This window comes from Trachinotus anak, unplaced genomic scaffold, assembly GCF_046630095.1.
Source record: "Trachinotus anak isolate AG129_WGS33_773 ecotype Australia unplaced genomic scaffold, CSIRO_AGI_Tana_v1 ptg000033l, whole genome shotgun sequence".
Classification (NCBI taxonomy): domain Eukaryota; kingdom Metazoa; phylum Chordata; class Actinopteri; order Carangiformes; family Carangidae; genus Trachinotus; species Trachinotus anak.
Window position 1 is genome coordinate 4,959,044 of NW_027273884.1, and position 22,006 is coordinate 4,981,049.

General features: G+C 40.0%; 1 protein-coding gene across 1 annotated transcript in view; it reads right to left on the reverse strand.

Annotated features, from left to right (window-relative positions):
* Positions 1 to 1,983: 1,983 nt before the first annotated feature.
* eipr1 (EARP complex and GARP complex interacting protein 1) overlaps positions 1,984 to 22,006 on the reverse strand; it is a 62,797-nt gene continuing 42,774 nt past the window's right edge. Inside the window, exons 7-9 of the mRNA XM_071471101.1 lie at positions 12,241 to 12,408; positions 8,701 to 8,868; positions 1,984 to 2,440 (exon numbers count right to left, since the gene is read on the reverse strand). Coding sequence (XP_071327202.1) covers positions 2,266 to 2,440; positions 8,701 to 8,868; positions 12,241 to 12,408 — 511 coding nt within the window. The 3' untranslated portion in view covers positions 1,984 to 2,265. The remainder of the gene's footprint in view (positions 2,441 to 8,700; positions 8,869 to 12,240; positions 12,409 to 22,006) is intronic.

Consider the following 22,006-nt stretch of genomic DNA (forward strand, 5'->3'; position numbering starts at 1 on the left):
ATATCTGGGACAAGTGTCTACATGGGACAGGCCTTTAATTCCTTTTGAACTGGTGAATAGCAACTATTAGCAAATTGATTAATTAAACAGTATATATGGTACTCCTATAAAAATTACCCATGCATAGAGAGAGAGAGAGAGAGAGAGAGAGAGAGAGAGAGAGAGAGAGAGAGAGAGAGAGAGAGAGAGAGAGAGAGAGAGAGAGAGAGACCCATATTAAAATATCTACCTTAGAAAAGATGAAATCCGAAGGTTACCATAGTTACTTAAACCTTTATTTGCATGAGCAAATTTGATAACTGACAGTTTAAATTTGATGTTGTACCTTTTTCTGTTTGCCGCCATGGTTTATGAACGTGAGCATTATTCACTCTTGCAACAATACATCCAAAGAACCTGGCGACTAATTGGGACCTGTGTTTATTTGGCAGCATGTGCAGCCACCACCAGACCAGTGAAACGGGGCTTGGCATGTAATTGGGGCTTGGCTTTGATCAGTCGCATTATTGATGAAAAAGATATGCTATAATCTTGGACCTTGTTTAAAAAAATAGCAGTGGGCAGTGTTTAGTATTTGATTTTGTACAACAGAACTGGATGGAGACATAATTTTACGGACGTACAGTGTCTGCTGTAAAAGAAGATCCTTTGGATTTGTATTGAGAAAGGCAGCAGCATCCCCACAACATGGTACATAAACAAGATGATTATATCAGTTACCCAAAATTCAGAACTGCGTGACGTCGGCTTCACATTCCCTACACCATTACATTAAAGCCTGGCAGGATCAGGTACAGTTAGCAAAACACAAACTCTAAATTATCACCTAATGCTAGCACTAGCTAGCTTGATCAGCCCAGTGCAGCCATCATTCATTCAACTGTGATATTACTTAGGATGCTAAATTTGCCTTGGGAGAAACAAGCTTAAAACAAAATGTACTTACCGAACAAACTGAACAGCCGACTCCTTAGAGTGTTTTTTGTACAACCGAATGCTGAGCAAGACACTTTTGGCAAACAAAATGTTGAAAATGAAAACACACAATGAAAGGTCAAAGCTCTGAGACACAGTACATCATCCTATATCCTGATTGGCAGGTTGCTGTGAGTGGTAGCAACTTGCCAATCACAAGGTAGCTGCACCCTAAAGCATACCCTGCTTTCTAGTCTATTTTACTCTTAATGGGACCATAATTCACAAAATGACTATCATGGTGTATTAAAGACGACATAAACTCATTAGGAAAATGTTTGCTGAGATAATAAATCAAATGAGAAGAAGGGTCGTTTTACTAGACTTTAATCATACTTCTGTTTGCACCCAGGGGAGTTCGCCCCTGCTGGCCATTAGTAATAATGCAGGTTTAAGGCATTTCTCCATCGGCTTGACTTCTAATAAATTGTGATGGTCATTTCCATGTATTTAATTATTTATTTATTTCTACAATTTTCTGATATTTTACTTAAAGCTGCTCTGATCCATATTCCTATATTAACAATAAATTAAATATTAAACTAAATAATCATCAGATTCAATGATGAAAATAGTTAGTAGCAAGTTAAAACTAGCGAAATAGGGCTCATAATGAAAATTACCAGAACTGTCCTTGAGCACTAAGAAAAATGGTCATGTCAGTGGGGTTAAGGTCTGATTCATTCTTCCTATCTCACTCTCAGTATTTTACTTTACTCAAACATTGTGTTTTTAGATACCAGAATTTTATAACTTAAAGAACTGCAGTTCTAACAGTAGCATAATTAACTAAATTAGCTACAGGAGAACATATGTTGAAACTGGCACTGATAGTTGAGCACCCTATAACAAATAAGATTAGGAAAATCTTGTCAGTAAACAACACATGAAGGCATATAATCATGATGCTAATATAGTAACAGTAACATGGAATAAGGCTGAGATGAAGAAATATACATTTTCATGTTCTGGATGAGGTTAAATCTGACATTAAAGAAACACAGCATATCAACTTTTTACCTAGGAGTCTTTTCTTTTACTTTAGTTGGGATGTTCAGAACATATTTTTGTTTACAGAGGTCAATGGAACAAATGTTTTACAGTACATTTACATCTCACACACTCTTTGCCATTGCTGTCTCCGTGTGCAGTGTGCAGAGCTGTTGACAGCATATCCTGCCAATCTATATGGAATGTCTGTGTGCACAGATGTGTTGTCCTCTCTTCTTTTACGCTCTTGCTGTGCAAACACACACAAACACATTCATATACCTGTCCCTCCTTTCCCTCTCAGAGCAGGATGCGATATTTGAGGGCCCGGGGGACCCTGTTGATGACGAGGCGACCGTCGTAGCTGAGTGAGGCAAAGAGCCAGGGGTCAGCTGATGACCACTCTGCTGCATACACACTGTCCTCATGCTCCTCATAGGTGGACACCACACTGTCCTTTAGGGGCTCCTTACCCCTGGATCACATGTACACACAAACACAACACAATGAGGTTAGATGGAACACGGAAGAAGAATGCATCACATCTTGCAGACTTGTTTCTAGACTAAACTGAACTTGATGTTTGGTACATCTTTCTGCAAATCATGCAGGTCTCTGTATGTCAAGGTCCACAAGGACCTGGAAATTCTGAATTGGCTAATGTTTAATACACAAATACAAATTCAATGACACAGTTGCCTGTGTTGTGTTGTTTTCGCTATAAAGTTAAGTGTGTCATCAGAGGATGACATAAAATATAAGCTTAAATATTTGTCTAATAAAGAGCATTGGGTGGTCTCCACTGAAACAGGTATCAACAGATTACCAGTCACCAGAAGCACCAGAGGGAGGTCACAGAGCGAGCTTGTATGATGTGCTATCAGGCTACGTATGAAAAGAAAATACTTTATAAGGTGCCATGTGGAATTTTCTTGTTAGCAAACAAAGTAATGTTTACACCCACTGTTCTTCATCAAAATGCAATGTCAGTATCCTTGAGGTCTAACAAATGTGTTGAATGTATTTCATTCCTCGTAACATATTTGGAGAGAGAACAATGACAAATCCAGCAGTCGTCTTCTTCACTGCCTTTGAGGATGCGTGGCTGCGTTTGTCTGTGCATTACCACCACCAACTGTTAATCAGTGGAATAGCGTGAACTGGAAAGAGTGATGTGTATTGTGTCATCTGTGTGGGTATGTATACAAGTAAAAGCAAAAGTAATAATTAAAAAATACCTGCTGTAAAAATGTTAATTTCTAGTGCTATTCGTGGTCAAAAACTGCACAGGGTACCTTTAAGAGTCCGTTTAAATGTACAGATATATTTAGATATTTTGGGGACTGATGAGCACTACTCAGAACACACACACACACTCACACATACACACAAAGCCTCTCTTTGTATCAGTTTGTCTCGCTTGTGTTGTGGACAGCCCTAACACACCACTGCCTGCTGAGGACTGGAGAATATTAACTTTGTTTATTCTCTTTGTTTATTATTAGAACATGAACAGCAGCCTCCCCAGTGTTGAGACAGTTGTACCACTGCCACAACAATGTGACAATGAATACAATTTTAGATTTATGATCAAGTATTATTGCCTTTCCGAATTTCTCCCAAACCCATTGCTATAAGTAGCACTGAGGGCAACAGTGAAGTATTTGGATTTATTTTACACATTAACTCTTTGACTCAGATAGTAGCTGCTCCCTCTGGGCCGCAGCCTAAGATAAAAACACTCCATGTGCTCTGCTCATATAGATTCACTGAGGAAGGAAAGAACTAGAGTGTATATGTGAAGAAGGGAAGGATCCTGGAAGACTGCAAGATTTTTAGGGATTATGTCATTGGACAGTTTTGCATGGTTATCTAAGTTACTGTAGCTTTTCTGTCAGTTCAACAGTCTGGCCATTCTGACACCAACTATTCATGTCATGGCCAAAGTCACTGAAATCACATTTTTTCCTCCATTCTAATGCTTGATGTGATCAGTGACTTAAGCTCCTGACCTATATCTGCAAGATTTTATGCTTCACAATGCTGCCATGTGATTGGCTGATTGGAAATTTCATGAATAAACAGGTGTACAGGTGTTCCTAACAAAGCGCTTGGCTGGTATTAATGTTGTATATTTTAATTTACCAGGGACTTCTTTCTTTGTTTCATAAGAATTATAGGAAGTAACGTGTTAACAAAGTGCCAACAATATTGTTGTATGGGGTATTTTTGACAGTGAGTTTTTTTCTGGATGTTTTGTGTTATCAAACAGAAAGTTAAGATCAGTGACTGACTCATACTGCAGAGTTTGAGTGCACTGGATTTGCAAACGCTGTTGCATCTTTCCAGACTTGGGAGTCTATCAAACAGTGACGGTGGTGATATCTTGTCCAGACGGCTCACATTCTGATACTTAGTCACTGCGGCGTCCAGCCTACCCTGAAGAAGTAGCTCTGCTCAGAGCACGTATTATAACCTCTTGTAAATGCAACAATGGCTGAAGCTCTTGGAAAGACAGGTGAGTAAACAGCTGTTAATGTTAATGTTGACTATGTAGCAATAGGAAAACTCAAAAATATCATCAGAAATAACATCAAACCAAACTAACTCTCTGCAGAGCTGCATTCTGAATAATACAATCTTCATTTGTAGCTAATTTTTGGCTGGACTGCAACAGCGGCTGTATTAAAAGACTGTATATGTGAGCACAGAGAGTATGAGAGAAGCAAACAGACAGAGGGGCTGAAACCAGCTGACACTAGGCAGGATACAAACAGGACACAATGGTGTCAGTTGGTAACAGTGGTTCCACAACAGTTTTCAACTACGTCCTCAGTTTCACACATTGATCATACATGGTCCAGCCACATGCTAGGCTTTGAACTAGCCTTGTTTTCATTTTCTTTTAGCCTAAAATCAGGAATCTTATTTTAAGCACTTTGCTGAAGTTTGACTAAAATTATCATTGTTGCTCTCAGCTTAAACTGGACAAAAATTTTAATGTTTTTGTCAATTAATCTTCTGATGACTAAGAACAGACTAAAATGTCAAGTATTTTCATTGGCTGAAACTAGACTAAATTGGTTATGGTTTTCTTTGTCAAAGATAAGGCTAAAATGTGTAAAATGAGTTGAATCTAAAAATAATTGTATTTTTAAGACACAGCTTGCTGGGATAAATGATCACAACACCAAACAAGGAAACATGTTTTGACTTTTCATCCCTTGAATACAGTTGCCCTTAATTTATAGAATCTATGCCAAGGAGAGATGAAGCTGTTACAGAGGCCTGTGTTTGAATTACACCTTACTCAAACACTTTATGTTGGGTTTTCTATTGATTTCTCACAAAGCTGTACATCGACACTACAAGGTTAAACAGAAAAATAGGCCGAACAGGAAAAACACACAAACCTTGTAAAAAGAACACAAATCTAAGCATGCTTCGCTTGTGCTCCTCAAAAATAAGCATCAGCCTCAAATTTAACTGAAATGTTGAATTTTAAAAAGCAAGTCTAAGCAGTGTAGGACTTCTGTACATAGTGTTCAGGTACTGTGGAGTGGACACATACTGTAGATACAAGAGGGGTCAATAACTTTAGTGGAAGGGTTAAAACTGAAGCTGAGTGCTGGTGATTAGGAAGAAGTGTCGATAATTGTGGATGAGAGTCGGTTGTTGAGTGTAGGAGCTGGTAGTTATGGATGAGAGGGGGAATGGGACCCCAGTGGATGGAGGACAGTGGCAGTTTTGGAAAGCACTGAATGGTAACCACTACAGCTGATATCCCTGCCATTTTAAAATCAACTCTAAATGCTATAGAGAGAAACTCCTCTCACTATTTTGACAGCAACTTATTTTAAATGTTTTACCTCTCCACTTCTATCATTCTGGATGTCAAAGCATGTGAATGTGAAGGTTCAGGCAGTCAGCTTTAATCCGAGGAGGACTAATATTAAAATGAACAGTTCAAAATATGCAGCAGGTTTTTCTAAACACTATTATCTCACCGTTTGTTTCATTGGACTCTTTGTAGCACTCCATAAATAAGCAGTATAATTAAATAAAAACTGCACCTTAACACAGTGATTCAACATCTGAATTGAAATCAAAATTGAAGAAAAAATATCACTGACCCAATACAGTAACATAATAATCAGTTACATCTAGCTAACTAATACAGTCTAATACAACAGTCCTGCAATAAATCCAATCTTCAGGAAGGTTATACTGTTCAATTTAAAGACACCACAGACTACATCCTTCTAAAATGATCATACGGTTTCTAATAAACTGACAGCAGAGTGTTTTTTCTTTTGGCGTAGTCAGCATTTGTGAATATGGACAACTCTCCTGAAGCAGAACACCAAAAACTAAACTTAAGGTTCATTGTGATAACACTGAAGTGAGACACTGTGAACTTTTAAAACCTCACAGTCGACATTAGTTCTCTGTCTTTACAGTCTTACAGAACCTCTAACTATTCTCACAGATTTTTGCTTCTGTCCACAGCCACTGTTAGGACATTTACTTTCACATGTAACCATTATTAATATTATCACTATTATTATCAGTACTATGTTAGACAGGTGAAATATCTTCAAAAACCTGACACCTGCCACTGACAGTTGCAGCACTTCTAGACATACTGTGACAAGCTGGATGGCTGAGAATCATCAAACATTTGCTGGTTGTAGCTTTTCAAATGTGAGAACTTGCTCATTTTCTCTATTTATATGATGGCAGAGTGAATATCAAATAAAAGACATCCCACTGGGTTCTGGAAAATTGTGATGGTCATTTTTCGGTATGTTTTGGCATAAAACAAATAAAGCCTTTAAAACATGATTTACATATTTACATACATATTTACACACACACACACATATATATATATATATATATATATATATATATATATATATATATATATATATAATGATTAAATTATATATAGCTAGATATCTCAAATTCTAAAGGACAGAATGTCATCATGCTTTTTTTGGAAAATCTTTTTATTTTGATGTCACTACAACCTTTCCCCTGTCACCAACTTGAAGAATGAACTTTTTATTTATAGCAGCATTACTGAAAAAAACAGCTAACTAATCAGCATGTTGTTTCTCCCATCCTACGCTTTAATTATTGTTGGGTTTCAACAATATCACAGCATCTAATGCAGCTAACAGGACATTTTAGTACTGCTGACTTAAGTTTCAGGAGGGGCTGCAAAATATTTTCCTGCCAGAGATACCTGCAAACATGCACGCTGGCACTCACAGACCTGCATTTGTAAAGATATGTCTTCATGCTGATGTTTTGGTATGGAATTGAAGTGATCACCTTTATGTGCTTAATTTGTTCATGTGACATCCTAAAAATCATTAGTAACTAGGTGGCACTAAGGCCAAGTACCCCGCTCATTCATTCATTCCAAACAAGTGAAAAGTGAGATGCATAACTTAAAGAGTATTATTTGAACTCCTAACACAGTAATGTCGGTGAGGAATTAGTGACGAGGGTGAAACTTGTGATACTGACAGCAAACCTCTGATTGGGGTGAATTCACCCGTTCCTTACTCTAAAGAAAAGTTTATAAATATATAAAAACCATAGCTTCCCTATTTATTATTCCAAGCTCTGGCCATAACTGATAGAAGAGCTACATTAGAGATAGAAAAAAACTCCAAGCTGTCAAAAAATGTTGTTTTCTTTTGAAGCCACAGTCTTACTATTTTCAATCATGCTATATGTGAAATATGGGAAATGAGACTAGGTCAAAAAAAAGTATATGGCTGCATGGTCTAGTCTATTTACATTCAGCCTAGTGTCAGCTAGTTTCAGACTTTTATCTGTTTCCTTCTCTCCAATTTTAATACAGCTGAATTCCCATTTACATGTTTTTCTGCTTCTGTTGTCAAACAGAAAAAGTACAAAATAGAGACTGAAACATGGCTCATTACGCTGACATGTTAAAGTTATTATTTTTTGGGCTTTTATGTCTTTATTATAGTTCAGTGGAGACTGACAGGAAAGGGGGTAGAGAGGGGAATGACATGCAGGAAAGAGTCGGACCGATCGGGAGTCGAACCGGTGCCCGCCTGCTAAGAGCGTCTTTGCGCCCAAATGGTGTGCGCCCGAACCACTCGACCACCGGGTCGCCCCTACGCTGACATGTTAAACAGTAGTCACATTTACAAGCTGCTGCACTGCTAAAATCCTGATTCTATAGCCACAACGTTGTCTGACAAAAATCACCACACACCTGAGTTACAAACAGAAGATAAAACCTGTGCTGTGATTTTAGTCATATTTACTTCCTATTTACTAAACTGATCACTCAGAGAGAAAGTTAGAAGCTCATTCACGTCAGCTGCTGTGCGGTCAGCAGAGGTGTGTCTCTCTATGCTTGATGGAAAATATTTCAGACAGTCATGAAGGTTTGTCCTAAAAGCTTTTAGATTTAGGTGCTTTTTAGAAAAAAAGTCTCTAAAAAGGGTAAAAGTCTAAAAATCTACATGAAAGGTGCTACGCTTGCAACACTGTGTTCATTCTAAATCATTTTGAAAGAGTAATGACCAATGAGGAAACTCCAACACAGGCGGGCCGTCATGCAGCATTCAGCTGGCCAATGGTGTAATTCAGTCAGGCAGCCAGTAACAGACACAAAACAATTACTACTGATTTTTAGATTGCTGTAAAGCGTTTCCTTTTCTAACTATGTCCAGTTGCTCTTACTTGTCGTCCTGGTGGTTGTCTTCCCCGTCGCTGAGCTCCTCGTCGTCCACTAAGTGTCCGAATGGCTCTGAGGAGATGGATACCATATTGGAGAGAATGAGGCGACTGTCACTGCTGGCTGTCAACACCAGCTGGTCGTGGCTGTGGTTGTAGCGGACGCTCCACACCCTGGGATGAAAACACACATTACCAGACATGCATTCAGAATTTAACAAAACAGCAGTGTGGGAAAGTGCGATGTGTTTTCAGTCGTGGAGTCCGCTGCCATGTTGTAGATTTCTTCCATTGTTCAAAAAGATGCTGCTGAATGTAGTGATGTTACTATAGTGTGTGTATAAAGTGAAATACACACAGTATATGTTGACTGTGTTCATACGGGCAGACCTCACATGCTGTCAGACACACACACACACACACACACAGAGAAACCATGTCTCTTTCAACACTCATGCCCACACAAATCGTGCAGAAAATGTAGCATTCTCACAGTGGGATTCGCCTATTGTGGTGTGTATTCAGATTCCAATAATGGGGATTTGGTACCTTGCAGTCTATATTTGGGCTTAGTTCGCATGTGTTGATGATCATTATCATAAACTCCCTGATCCAGGTTTTATTTGTTGCTCAGTTTCACTTATTTTTCCATCCAGCTGTTTGTCACCTTTCCTTCCTTCTTTTCTCGCCTCTTTCTATTTCTCAGATTGTTAACACTCCCTCTCTCTCTTGCTCTTTTTCATCCTCTTTCTCTCTCTCTCTCTCTTTGTGTTTGTCTATGTCACTCTCTCTCTCTCTCTGTGAGCCCCAGGCACAGCTCAGAGTGCGGTCCCAGTTCTCTCACAGGGAGGGATTGAGGGATAACCAAGGCTGTTGACAGAAAATCAGCCTTGGCCACGCCGTTCCCTGCGCTCCTCTAATCCGCTTCCCTGCTAAAAAATAGTCCCTAATACCCCCAGCAGCCCTGAGGCCATATCCTGGCTGTGCTCCGAAAAATGAGCACGCACAACACACACACACACACACACACACTTAGGGATATGCATCACACTAAAGATAAATGTACAAATACACACAGACATTTTTATAATGCATATGCATTATAAAAATGCTTGAATGCACACAAATGCACATAGCCACACATAGAGATAAAAAGAGAGTGCTTGAAAAAACACAGATTAGATGGTGACACACACACACAAACGCATGCATGCATGCACAAACGCGCACCCACATACACACACACACACGCACATGCACGTGCACGCACACGCACGCACACGCACACACACGCACACACACACACCTATTATCTGCAGCTATCTACAGTTATGGATATGTTTGCCAAGTCTATCTTTCTTTTGGAGATAATGCCCCGCTCTAGTGTGTGTGAGTGCATGTGTGCATGTGCTTGTATATGTTCCTTTGTGTGTGTGTGTGTGTGTGTGTGTGTGTGTGTGTGTGTGTGTGTGTGTCTGCCTTTATCAGATGAGGATTGGTGTGCTGCAGCAGTAGCCCAGTTTGGCTCGCAGACACACTGATCATCTATTCAGCTCACACAGGAGAGAGTGTGTCTTCCATGCATACACACTTCTGCAGTACACCAGGTTCAGGTCTTAGCACTGCCTGAAGCTTCACGGCAGACAGTCCACAGCAGGACTGGGTTTTATTCGACCAACAGTGATTCAGTCCTTACTGATGAAACAAGGAGCTGCCTATTTAATTAGTAATTAGTGTATTAATACTTTTTATTGCACCAGCAGTAGTTGGAGCATTTCATTAGTTAGAAGATAAAGCCATTAATAAGACTAGAAACCAATCAACAGTGAAGTCGACAGAGTCATCATGTTTATCATTAGTGTTAGTGTGTTTTCCTGAATGTGCCTTTATTATCCTCCAGTGCTAAGTAAGAGGCAGTTTGTCCATTATGCAAATACATTTTTTTTCACATTCAATTAGTCTAATTTATTGAAATGATAAATGTTTTAGTAATTTTCTTATCAATTTTTACTATTTACAATGAAGAAAGTTGAAGATAAAATATTTCACCATCTAATAATTCCACCAATAAAAGTTCACACTTGATTTTCCCAACATTAAAAGTGAGCTGGGAGAAAACTTTGGTGTTTGAAACACTATTGGTCATTATGACAAACTCAGTGGGTGTCTCTTCAAAAAAATATTTGAAAAAAGATTTATATAACTATGTAAATGCCCATCACTTCAACTGTATAGCAAATACTCTCACTTACCGCTGGTGGTATCTGGTCATTAAGATAGATTGTCTGGATTTTCATTAGTGGTGTTCACAGCATTTTAAAATCATGATTTAACAAGTAAATTCCTTTTCCAGAATCAGTACCTCCATTACTGTGGCTATTCCAGACAACACACTGTGAACTGTTTTTATATAGATCATTCCTTTGGTAGTTACAAGGAATTTTTTACAGTGAGTGCTGTGCATTATTAATTACTGAGGATATTGTTTCTAATAAGAGATTGTGTCATACATTTTTCTTTTTTAAAATGTAATAGATGCACCACATGGGCAAAAGTAGCCTCCAATCTGCTGGAAAGAATCTCAACAAGATTTTGGAACGTGCCCGCAGGAAGTTTCTCCCATTTAGCCACAAGAGCATTCATGAGATTGGACCTTCCCCAAACTGTTAACACAAAGTTTGAAGAATACTGTTGCCTAAAAGAACACAGGATGCAGATGGAGCAGTAAGCTGGAGCACGCTGGAGCAGATAAGCCATAGATTTAGTGTACAGGCACAATCAAGATGCTCCTTAGGAGCAGGAGATGTGGAGGAGGTCTGGACATTTTTATCTGTTCTCACAACAAGGTCATAATGGCTCCACAATTCAATGGCCCTCCATGAATTATTTTTAGAAGTTCCCCTTTTTGCCAGTTTTTGCTTTATTTCATATATAACTGACTGCTGGCTCAAACCAAGCTAATGCAACACATTGGCTAGGTTGACTCTTCTTCTGCTTGTCAGTGAGCATTGCACATTTACTTGCAACGCAGGGGCCATGTTGTCACAGGGTCAGAGAGTCAAAGAGAGAGACTGAATTTCCGTTACATTTTAAAAGTAATCCGACGCGATAATCGAGCCCGACTCAAGCCCAAAGCTAGGTCAGGTTGTTGAACTCTACGGAGCATAAAAAATTCTCTAAGCGTCTAAAATCCAGACCTAGACAGACATTTGGTGTATTTCCAAATCTGGATGCCTAACTTTAACATCCTGCTTTAACAGGAGAAGAATAATACTATAAAATTAAGGAATCAAGCAATTCTCAAAATATTGTTTCAGTGTAACTAATATCTATGAAATATTGAACACCAGCAGATATTATTGGCTCTCAGAGAACTCATTGACATCTGCATTCAAATACACCTACTGATCAAATTGAAACTGGATGAGAGCAGGTTCTGCTTCAGAGTCACGCTTCAGCAGGACAGACACTTGCTGACATGGGAACTTGGTTCAGGTCCTCTGGTTCAAGGACAGTACCCCCCACTCCCCATTACAATTCACCAACCAGTGCGAGTGATCCTCCAGGGTCTTGACAGGCTCCTGGACGTTGCGGATGTCCCAGAACTTGACCTTGCAGTCGTCTCCGCAGCTGGCCAGGTAGTACTGGCGGTTGGGGTTGAAGTCCAGGTCACGCACCAGCTGGCCATGGGCGTTCTCTATACAGTAGATCTGACTGGAGAGGAGAGAGGGAGAAAGAGATGAAAGGAGGAGAAGATTGAGGTGATTAAAAAAAGTATGGGGAGAAAGATGAGAGGAGAGGTAGAGAAAAGAATTAGGATGAAGGGATAAGAATGAGAGGGAGAGGCCGGGGAGAGAAATGATATGGAAGAGGTATGAAGGAGAGGGGAGAGGGAGAGGGAGAGAGAGAGAGAGAGAGAGAGAGAGAGAGAGAGAGAGAGAGTGTAGGACAGAACAACAAAGGAAGATATGAGAGAGAGAGAGAATGATTCACAGGGTCGACACAAGCGGGAACATTCCCAGGCTGAATCAAAGCCTCCTCTGTGTCTGAGTCTGTCAGTGAAGGCCAGGCTCAATAAAGCAGCAGACGCCGACAGTGGTAAATTATAAAGGTAAGCCTCATAACCACGCAGCCTTCAGTTCTTGCTGGACTGAAGTTAACAGAATGACACGGCAGAGGAAGAGAGACTCTCTGTGCATCGTGCCTCCATCTTCCTCCTTTCATCTGCCCGGCCACTTTATTAGGCACACCTGTTCAACTGCTGGTTAATGCAAATATCTAATCAGCCAATCACATGGCAGCAACTCAATACATTTAAGCATGTAGACACGGTCAAGACAACCTGCTGAAGTTCAAACTGAGCATCAGGACGGGGAAGAAAGGTGATTTAAGTGACTCTGAATGTGGCGTGGTTGTTGGTTGACCTGAATGTATTTTCAATGACTGTGAAAACATGGATAAGAGGGATAATGACAATCAGAAATCGCCCACAATGATGATGCATGATGTGGATGTAAATCTACTGTGTAACTTTAACTGCCTGGATCACCTGGTAGCTCATGATTCTAATATAATTTAGTAAAAAATGAGAGTGACAGTGGAATTTTGTGTACCTGGAAACATATGCAGAAATTGTCTATATCAGATAGGAAGAGACTGTTCTTTAGTGGTTGGTCCATTGTCGTCATGTGGCATGCTCCTCAGATTTCAAACATGAGGACTTTGAGAACATTTTGTGAAGTAGAGGCTTGTGAATTTTACCTACAGTTTTTTTTTTTCTTTTTTAAAAGTTGAAGTTTATAGTTGGAGCAGCTGATAACACCTCTGTGCGTGTAGTGACTTTCGGGCGTAGCTGTCTATTAAAACTGGACCAAAGTTGAAGCTGAAAACTTTTTTAGTGTTTTACATTATAACCATAATAACCTTGACTTCAGTGGCAACTAATGACAATATTTTTTAAATGTAACAAATCCAGTTCAGAAGATCCTAGACACATTTCATGGCAAAAACAGTTTAAAAGTAAAACCCTTTGCATAGAGTACAGTGTTAATGCACAGGTTTTAAAGCGAGACACCACCACAGTAATGTCAGCTTGTTTGCTTCTTCAATTCTTCTATATACAGCAAAATATCTTCAGGACCGTAAACAAGCATTCATGAATTGCTATATGAAAAATTCTATCCCGATAACGTTTTCTAAAAAAGAAATCAACTTGGGGTCAGGGCATGGAAGCACATTTGAATAAACTGGTAATTAATTGGATCTACAGCTCTGCCTTCACCATTAATGCAACATGAGACTGTAAAATAACGACTTGTTTTCTTCAACACCATTTCCTCCCCAGACTAGCCCAGCAAAGCTTAGTTTGGCACAGATTTGCTCAGCAGAGTGGAAAGCCACAGTGCTATTGCCCAGCTGGATGCCAACAGCAGCTAGCCAGCTAGCTAGTCACCCTGCTGATCATGTTAGGCAATTAACATGCTAATTAAAAATCTCATTAAAATAAGGGAGGTATAAGAGAATGACCTGGGGCAGACTGCTGGGCTTCAATTAGGTCAAGACAACTCAGGGACTGTTTCTGACTGAGTGTGTGTGTGTCTGTGCTTGTACGTGCTGCTGCTACCATTAGACCGTGGCATTGGTGTTGGCATATGGAGCATGACAGGAAATGTCAAATAAGAGCTTCCACTGAAAACACATATGTTTCATGGAGCATAGAGTGAGGTCTCCAAAAAAAAAAAAAAAAAACAAATGAGTGTACATAAATTGACATCTGGTTTGCACCTATTACCATGTATATACACAAACACCAACCTCTGTCTGGTTATAAGGATTTTGTTCAACATGTTATGTGGATATTTCAAGATTTCGTCTTGTGCTATATGCTGTCATCCTCTCTACCATGTGTTGAATACGGTATGCAGTGCGTCCTCAGGAGAAAAGGCAGCATTCTGTACACACCTAAGATCACTTTTTTTTAAAGGTGGTATTAATATTGTCCCTCTGTGTAATGCATGACAGAGCAGGAGCTGCACAAAGCTGATAAAAAAAAAAAAAAAAAACAGAAATTATCTGAGGAGATGCTGTTGCTCTGGTGGCAGTTCAGGAATCAAAGGAAAGAAACAAAAAAAGTATGAAATCCTTGATCTAATACTTTTTAATTTGTAAGTATTTATGATGCCAGTGGTGTTCAAAATGTATTACTGGATTGATGTCTCACCATTTGTTCTATCGAGGCTTATTTTTCAAAAAGTGTATGCAGATGTATTGCTGAGTGGTTCCTGTGTGGTTGGATGATACGATTGCGCGACAGTATAAAGTTGTCAGTGATTTACTGTTTATACCATGGCAGTAATTAAATAAAAATAAAAATGTTTGCTTTTGATAGATGGTTCTGTTATGGATCCAGTATTATATCAGATGTAGAAAATTTATGTTAATGCCATAATTAATTCAAGCCAGTGTCTGTGATGGCCTGACAATCATTTATGGGTTGTGACACTTAAACATCACTCTACAATCGCAAGACCAGTATTCTGAACTTTGGTTGTAAATGTTGAAACCTGAACGAAGAAAGTGAAGAGAGGATTGATTATTGGATTCAGATTCTGGAGAATCCTATAAAATTCCAACCCTCCTGGCAATCACTTCAATATTTCTTGTAATAGGCCATTGTGGGCAATGAGAAGAGGATTTTCATAATTTGATGAAGGACATTGATTTATTTATTTATTTTTGGCTGGATTGTTTGAAACCAGGCATTCCCGTCTAGTCATATTATCAATAAAGTTATGATTTTCAGGAAGGTGGGTCATAAGAATGAATACATATCGTACCTCTAAATATTTGAAATGAGCACTTATCAACCAACAGCATTCTAATATGAGTTGACTTGGAACTTCTGGTGAACTTCAGTTTCACTCAAAATAGCAATTTCATGTGTAATTTTGATCTGGGGCACATGATTTATTTACTCTGCTCCCTCCCTCTCCTGGGTGTGACTCTGAGGTAAAAGGCGTGACCCTGGGCTGTGGAGTGGCTGGTGTTCAATCCGGGCTGCCGTAGAATCAGACGCGCCTGCTGCGTGAAAAGGAAATGGAGCAGGAAATTGGGTTAGTTTCGCTCATTCCCTCTTTGGTGTCTCTGTGCAATCCCCTCCTCAACACACACACACACACACACACACACACACACACACACACACACACACACACACACATTCACACATAAACTCCCTCAGCCCAGTGGAGAGACCTGGGAATTTTTGTATGAGTGTGAGTGTGTGTTTGTGTTTGTATGAGTGTGGAGGATTAGAGTTGTGGCCGGCCTAAGCCACCAAACACATTCAATCTCAAGTCAGCCAGCCAGCTATGCTGAGAATGTGAGTGTGTGTGATGGGGGGGTTGATGAGGGGACAGGGGACCTATTACACACACTGTTAGGCGCACACAGATAATAACACAAAACTGAACACATTCCCTAAAATACTGTTATATGTGTAAATACAGAGGAAGATAGAGGTGTGCAAGAGGGAAGCTACAAAGGTAGACAGACAAGCACACATTTGGCCATCACACACGCGCACACACACACACACACACACACACACACACACACCTCCTTCCTGGCTTAGTCTGGGTGATAAATCTAACTCTACTGAGGGGATCGACTGGAACACAGACACTCACAGTCACACACAAACTCACTCTCTCTCTCTCACATGCACGCACACGCACACACGCACACACACACACACACACACACACACACACACACACACACACACACACACACCTCTGTTTCTATGACAACTGCTGTGGGGAGAGAGATGCAACTGCTGTGGGGAGAGAGGGGGAGAAAAGAAAAATTGAAAGAGGAGAGCAATCATTTCATCGCTGATCAAAATTAAAGCCTGGCTTTAAGATGGAGCTGGCAGGAAAAGAAAGATGCAAGGGAGAGAGGCAGGCAGGCATATAGAGGGAAGGAGACAAGAAGGGAGGGAGGAAGAGAGGGTGAGAGGCTGCCCATGGATAAAAGTATGGGATGGTTATATCAAGCAATCGGGGAGTCGTCGAGATAAAAAGTGAAGTGTAAACTTCCAAAATCTAATGTTACATTACCTACACGTCATTTTATTGTAATTAAAGGTTAAGTCTGAACTCAGTCCTTGTCAGTAATACTGCAGCAATCATGCTATCACAAGTAATAATGTAGAAACATAGTGTATTGGGCTGTAGTAAGAGCGTTCCAAGAGTTTGAAGGGTGGTGTCTTTTTTAACCTCAGGTGAAATCCTAAAACACAAGGGCAACACTGTAAAGAATGGATTAAACCGTAATCTGTTAGCATACTGTTCATTTATTACATTAGTTTGTAGGATTACATTGAAAAAAAAGCCCTAATCATGGCTAACACATCTGCTGTGTGGAAGCCAGTCATGGATGCTGCTCATGTTCGTGGCTCTGCCTCGCTCTGTACTGGATTGTGGCCAGTGTTGTGCAAGTTTGTATTACATTTGTAAGAACATGTCAGTTAGTCGTCATCCTAAAAGCCTTTTCAATTTCAAGGTTGAATTGAATATTTTTTTAATCTGTAATCTAGCAAGTAAGATGAGTAGCAGACAGGGCGATGTTGTATCTTACATTTCCCTAATCATACTTTTAATAATACCACTAAATAGCTCTACACTGCAGACCTGTCATTAACATCCATCTCAGGTGATCCCATCCCAAGCGGACAGGTCTACAAACAGGTGCGAACGCAGCCAGGGCACGTTGAGGACGCATTTTAGATGCAATCAGTGGTCTGGGCCACATGTAGCCACGTTCTCTTAGCAGTGTGAACGCAAACGTGTCCTGGGCCACAGTGAAGGACTGCCAACTCTACTGATGTCCTCTGCCCCAGTCTAATTAGTCCCAACACAGCTTCATAATGAATCAGAACAATTTACTATTTCAAATGTCTAAAACCTTGTTTTATTCTGGAGCTGTGCACAGCACAATGATTCTCCCCTCCTTGCCCCACTTGCTCTCTCCCCCTCTCACTAACACATTGACTAAGGAACGCCTTTCTTATAGTCGGACTGGCCAAATACAGCAACGCATACGTATTCATTTGTATAGAAAGCTGGGAGGTGAGATCGGATGCCAGGTGTGAACAGATGCTTCATATGTTAATACCAGGTCAGAACAGAGCCTTTATCTGTTATGGATCAGCGACCGGTGAGTATGTTGCTTTAGCCTTGTAGTTCCATTTTCCATGTTGCCTTTAACTGGGTTCATGTTTTAAAAAGAGTCAGTTGGAAACATTAAAAACTCAAGAGCCAGAGCCCATGCTTTCAGCATGGAACTAACGTTAGCTCAATAAGCTGGCTAGCTAAGCAAAGCTAATAAAATCTGTTAGTAGCAGTTGGTATTTCAGCTGCAAAACTGACTCTCAGTGCTTAGATGAGAAACTTTATTTTGTCTAACTCCATTTGAAGTCAAACACCTACTTTTTCAAAAAACTGCTACAAAGTGATGCAAGTGATAAATCTGCCACCATATCACTGTAAACTGCATATGTGCCGTGTGAAAACAGAAAGCCTGACAGGTGCAGTAACAGTAAGTAAGAGGGGCAGTGGGTTGCTATCATAAATCTAAAGGTATTCTTCGGTTTTATTCTTTAATTCTGAGGTCTGCATAAGGCCAGCAATATGCTTTTATGAGAGTTACTGTGGGATGTCTGGTCCATGTCTGCTGAGGGGGAGGTGGGAGCTCGAGCACATGAAAAGGTTACAGAAGATTGATTTGACAGTAGCAGGGTTCAAAAGGTCACCCTCAAATCAACACTGGCATATGGAACACCACCATTTCAAAAACAGCTGACATCTTTTGCATAAAGGTCCATATTTGAATGTGAAATACGATACTCCTAATAGGCAACACTTTTTGCATAATGGTGCTATATTTGAATATGTGAATAAAATATGATGGGAAATACTTTTGAAGAATCGTTTACCGTGAGTACCTTATCATTAAGGGCATGCAGACGCACTGTAAAATCCATCAAATAGGTGGAATGAGAAGGCTGTTTCTGGGCGGGTGGCAAACAGAGAGAGCAGGAGCCTGTGTTGTCTTTCTGGATGAGGAGTTTTGATGCCATCTACTTCTTGCCTTTGTCTCAACAGACAGCTGGCTTTTAACCTGGACTGTGAAGGAGCAAATAGCACCACTATCAATCATTTTGCCATGTTTTACACTCTCTCTCTTTCCATATCTGAACATTGTGCTCCCTCCCTGTCTTGCTCACTCTCTGACAGACTTTCTCTCACTCACACTCACATGCACAAATACACGCCACAGGGGAGGTGTACTGCAGCACTGCACTGCTTTTCAGTATGCACCCTGCAGTGCATGGTATGGCTGCAGGCCTGGCAGCTATTACACAGCTGTGTGTGTGTGTGTGTGTGTGTGTGTGTGTGTGTGTGTGTGTGTGTGTGTGTGTCTTACTCCTTTCTGTGGACTGTCTGTCCAAGAGGGAATTCAGGGGAGATGCGGTGTAAGAACATCCCCAGTGACAGGCATGAGAGAGAGAAAGAGAGAGAGAGAGAGAGGGAGAGAGAGAAAGAGAGAGAGAGAGAGAGAGGGAGAGAGAGAAAGAGAGAGAGAGAGATGTATGCCCAGTGGCTATACTACATGCCTGTTAGCTAGCCTAATATTATTGAAAGAAACAAAGCACCCCATTGTGGCAGGAATGACACCTACTGTAGTTGGTCTCCACAAACTATCACCACACTTTTTTTTGCCATTATCTTTATACAAAGACATTTTGAAGTACCGTATTTTCCACACTATAGGGCGCACTGGATTATAAGGCGCACTGTCAATGAATGGTCTATTTTCGAACTTTTTTCATATATAAAGCGCACCGGACTATAAGGCGCATTAAGCGAAACAAAACAGTCAGATAAGTCAGTCAAACTTCATTAAACGCGTTCACAATAACTCCCAACCTTGTTCAAACGTTAATGAGCGTATTCACAATAACTCCCAACCTTGTTCAGTTGTAACACGTAAAAAAAACACAGTGATACCGCTAAATCAAACGTTAGCGTATTCACAATGACTCCTTATAGGTCCTTATACACACACACCGTAATATTATGGTGAAGCACAGTATGTATTACTCCGCGACGCTCCTGACTACGATAGCCGTAATGCTGCAAGCGGTGCGGCTTTGTAGTTTACCAAAGTCATACTGAAACATTTTGACAGAGCGCCGTGAGCGCCGTGTACCACACAAAATCACTTCGAGGTCAGTACGCACAACCAGAATTAATCCATATATAAGGCGCTCCGGATTATAAGGCGCACTGTCGTTTTTTGAGAAAATTAAAGGCTTTTAAGTGCGCCTTATAGTCCGGAAAATACGGTAAGTGGCTGAGTTGTTAATATTGTAAAAATATACACTGATGCTTGGGAATGCAAAATACAGTATAAACTATTATTCTCATCCTGTGCCTTCCAGGCTATGGTCACTGTCTGACCTGCACGGCTCCCCAACAAATTTAGATTCCTGATCCAGAACTTTATTCAATCATTAGTTTCTTGAATTTTCCTAAAGAAATTGTTGAATGCGTTGTGAATTCAAGGTGATTTCTCCTCAGTTATTTCAATAAAGTTTTGTACCATAGACGGATGAGCTCTGTGAAAGCCCTTCGTCCTAGGAAGAGTCATTCTGAAGCCATGTCAAATATTGTGTAACAATACAATGTTTAAAAACTGTTGTTACAATTCTTCCATGAAACCGTTGCCATGTGTGACACCACCTGTTGTGAATGGTTAAACCTTCATTCTTATCGCAGGTGAAAGAAAGTAAATCCCACGTTTCTGTTTGTGTGTACTACACTCAGAATTGATGTTTTAAATGACATGGGGATTAATCCCCATCAATAAAAATCACATTGTGTAGAATGACTTCTTTACAGATTGAATTTCCCTACATTTTCAGTCAAGTAACAGATCATTAGGTGACCTTGCTAAGAACAAACTATATTTTTATGATAAAACTATTGAAATGTGTATCTGTGGCTTGCTAGAACAAACAGCAGTAACACAAGTAGGGAAGGGTCATTAAGTCGTGATATCAGTTATACAGCTATGTCGTAGCTGACACAAGCCTCCATCAGATACTGGTTATACCAGAGAAAGTACTTCTCTGAGTGTATCGAGCATGTGTGTGTTTTATTCCTCATTAATCCAACTATTAATTTGTAACGTGTCTTAAATGTATGATACATGATGCAAACAACATGCTCAATGATTTGTCCCAATTTATCCAGCGGCTGTGTATTACATCTGTCGTATAGAGCCCCAGTGAAACCTGAACCTCCGTGTTCTGGTGCAGAAGAAAACTCCATTCAAATTTCTTTCTCAGCAGTATCTTGTATGGCTTCATTAGTTTAGATAGGGAGAGTTGTTTTTTGAAAAATAATATAATATTGTTCTTTATTCTTTAGCTGCTTTTAACAAACGTTATTTCCTGTAGACATTTGCTGACTCAACCTAACAGCTAAGAGGTGAGATCACAAGTGAGTCTCTGGGTCATGGTGAGCTCAGTCATGTCTGCAGAAGGACAAAGGGGAGGTTTTAAACAGCAAAGATTACAACTAGAGAGATGAAAAAAATGAATCTAGAAGAGAGCGTTGATGTTGATGATGATTTCTGGATCTGTAGCTTTTCATGGGAGCTGTAGGTTTTTTCTTTGCTTACAAAGTAATCATTGTTTAATTTTGTGGTGCAGCTGTGAATGGCTATTTGTCTTAGAAAATGTACACAATTTGCACATATCGTTCATCAAGGGGACTCTTCAAAATGCTGTAAAGCACTTTCTGATGACCTATGGCAAAAGTGAAATATGACCGTTCAAAAACACATTAATGAAAAAGACCTTGCCTAAAAATCACAACAGAAGCCCCGTACAACAGAGATTAGTCTCTGAATAATGTAAAAGCCAAGGTACACTGATAAAGACAGGCTGAGAAGGAGTGAAAATGTGTCAGGATTCTCCATTAAACACAGCTTTCTGTCCCCAATATCAGAGCGGAGTATTCCATAATTTACATAATGCTGCATATTACATCAGTACAAACTAGAACAGGATTCATATATGTTTTATAAGTAGTATTATCTTTATATTTTTTCAAAGCACTGTGTGTGTCTTGGTGACAGGGTGTTGTACCATGCTCCACAGTGTTAGATAACTAACTAGAAGTGGGTGCTACTGCTGGGCTGTTCTCCCTGTCCTTATTTCAGAGCAGGACAGCCGTGCTGG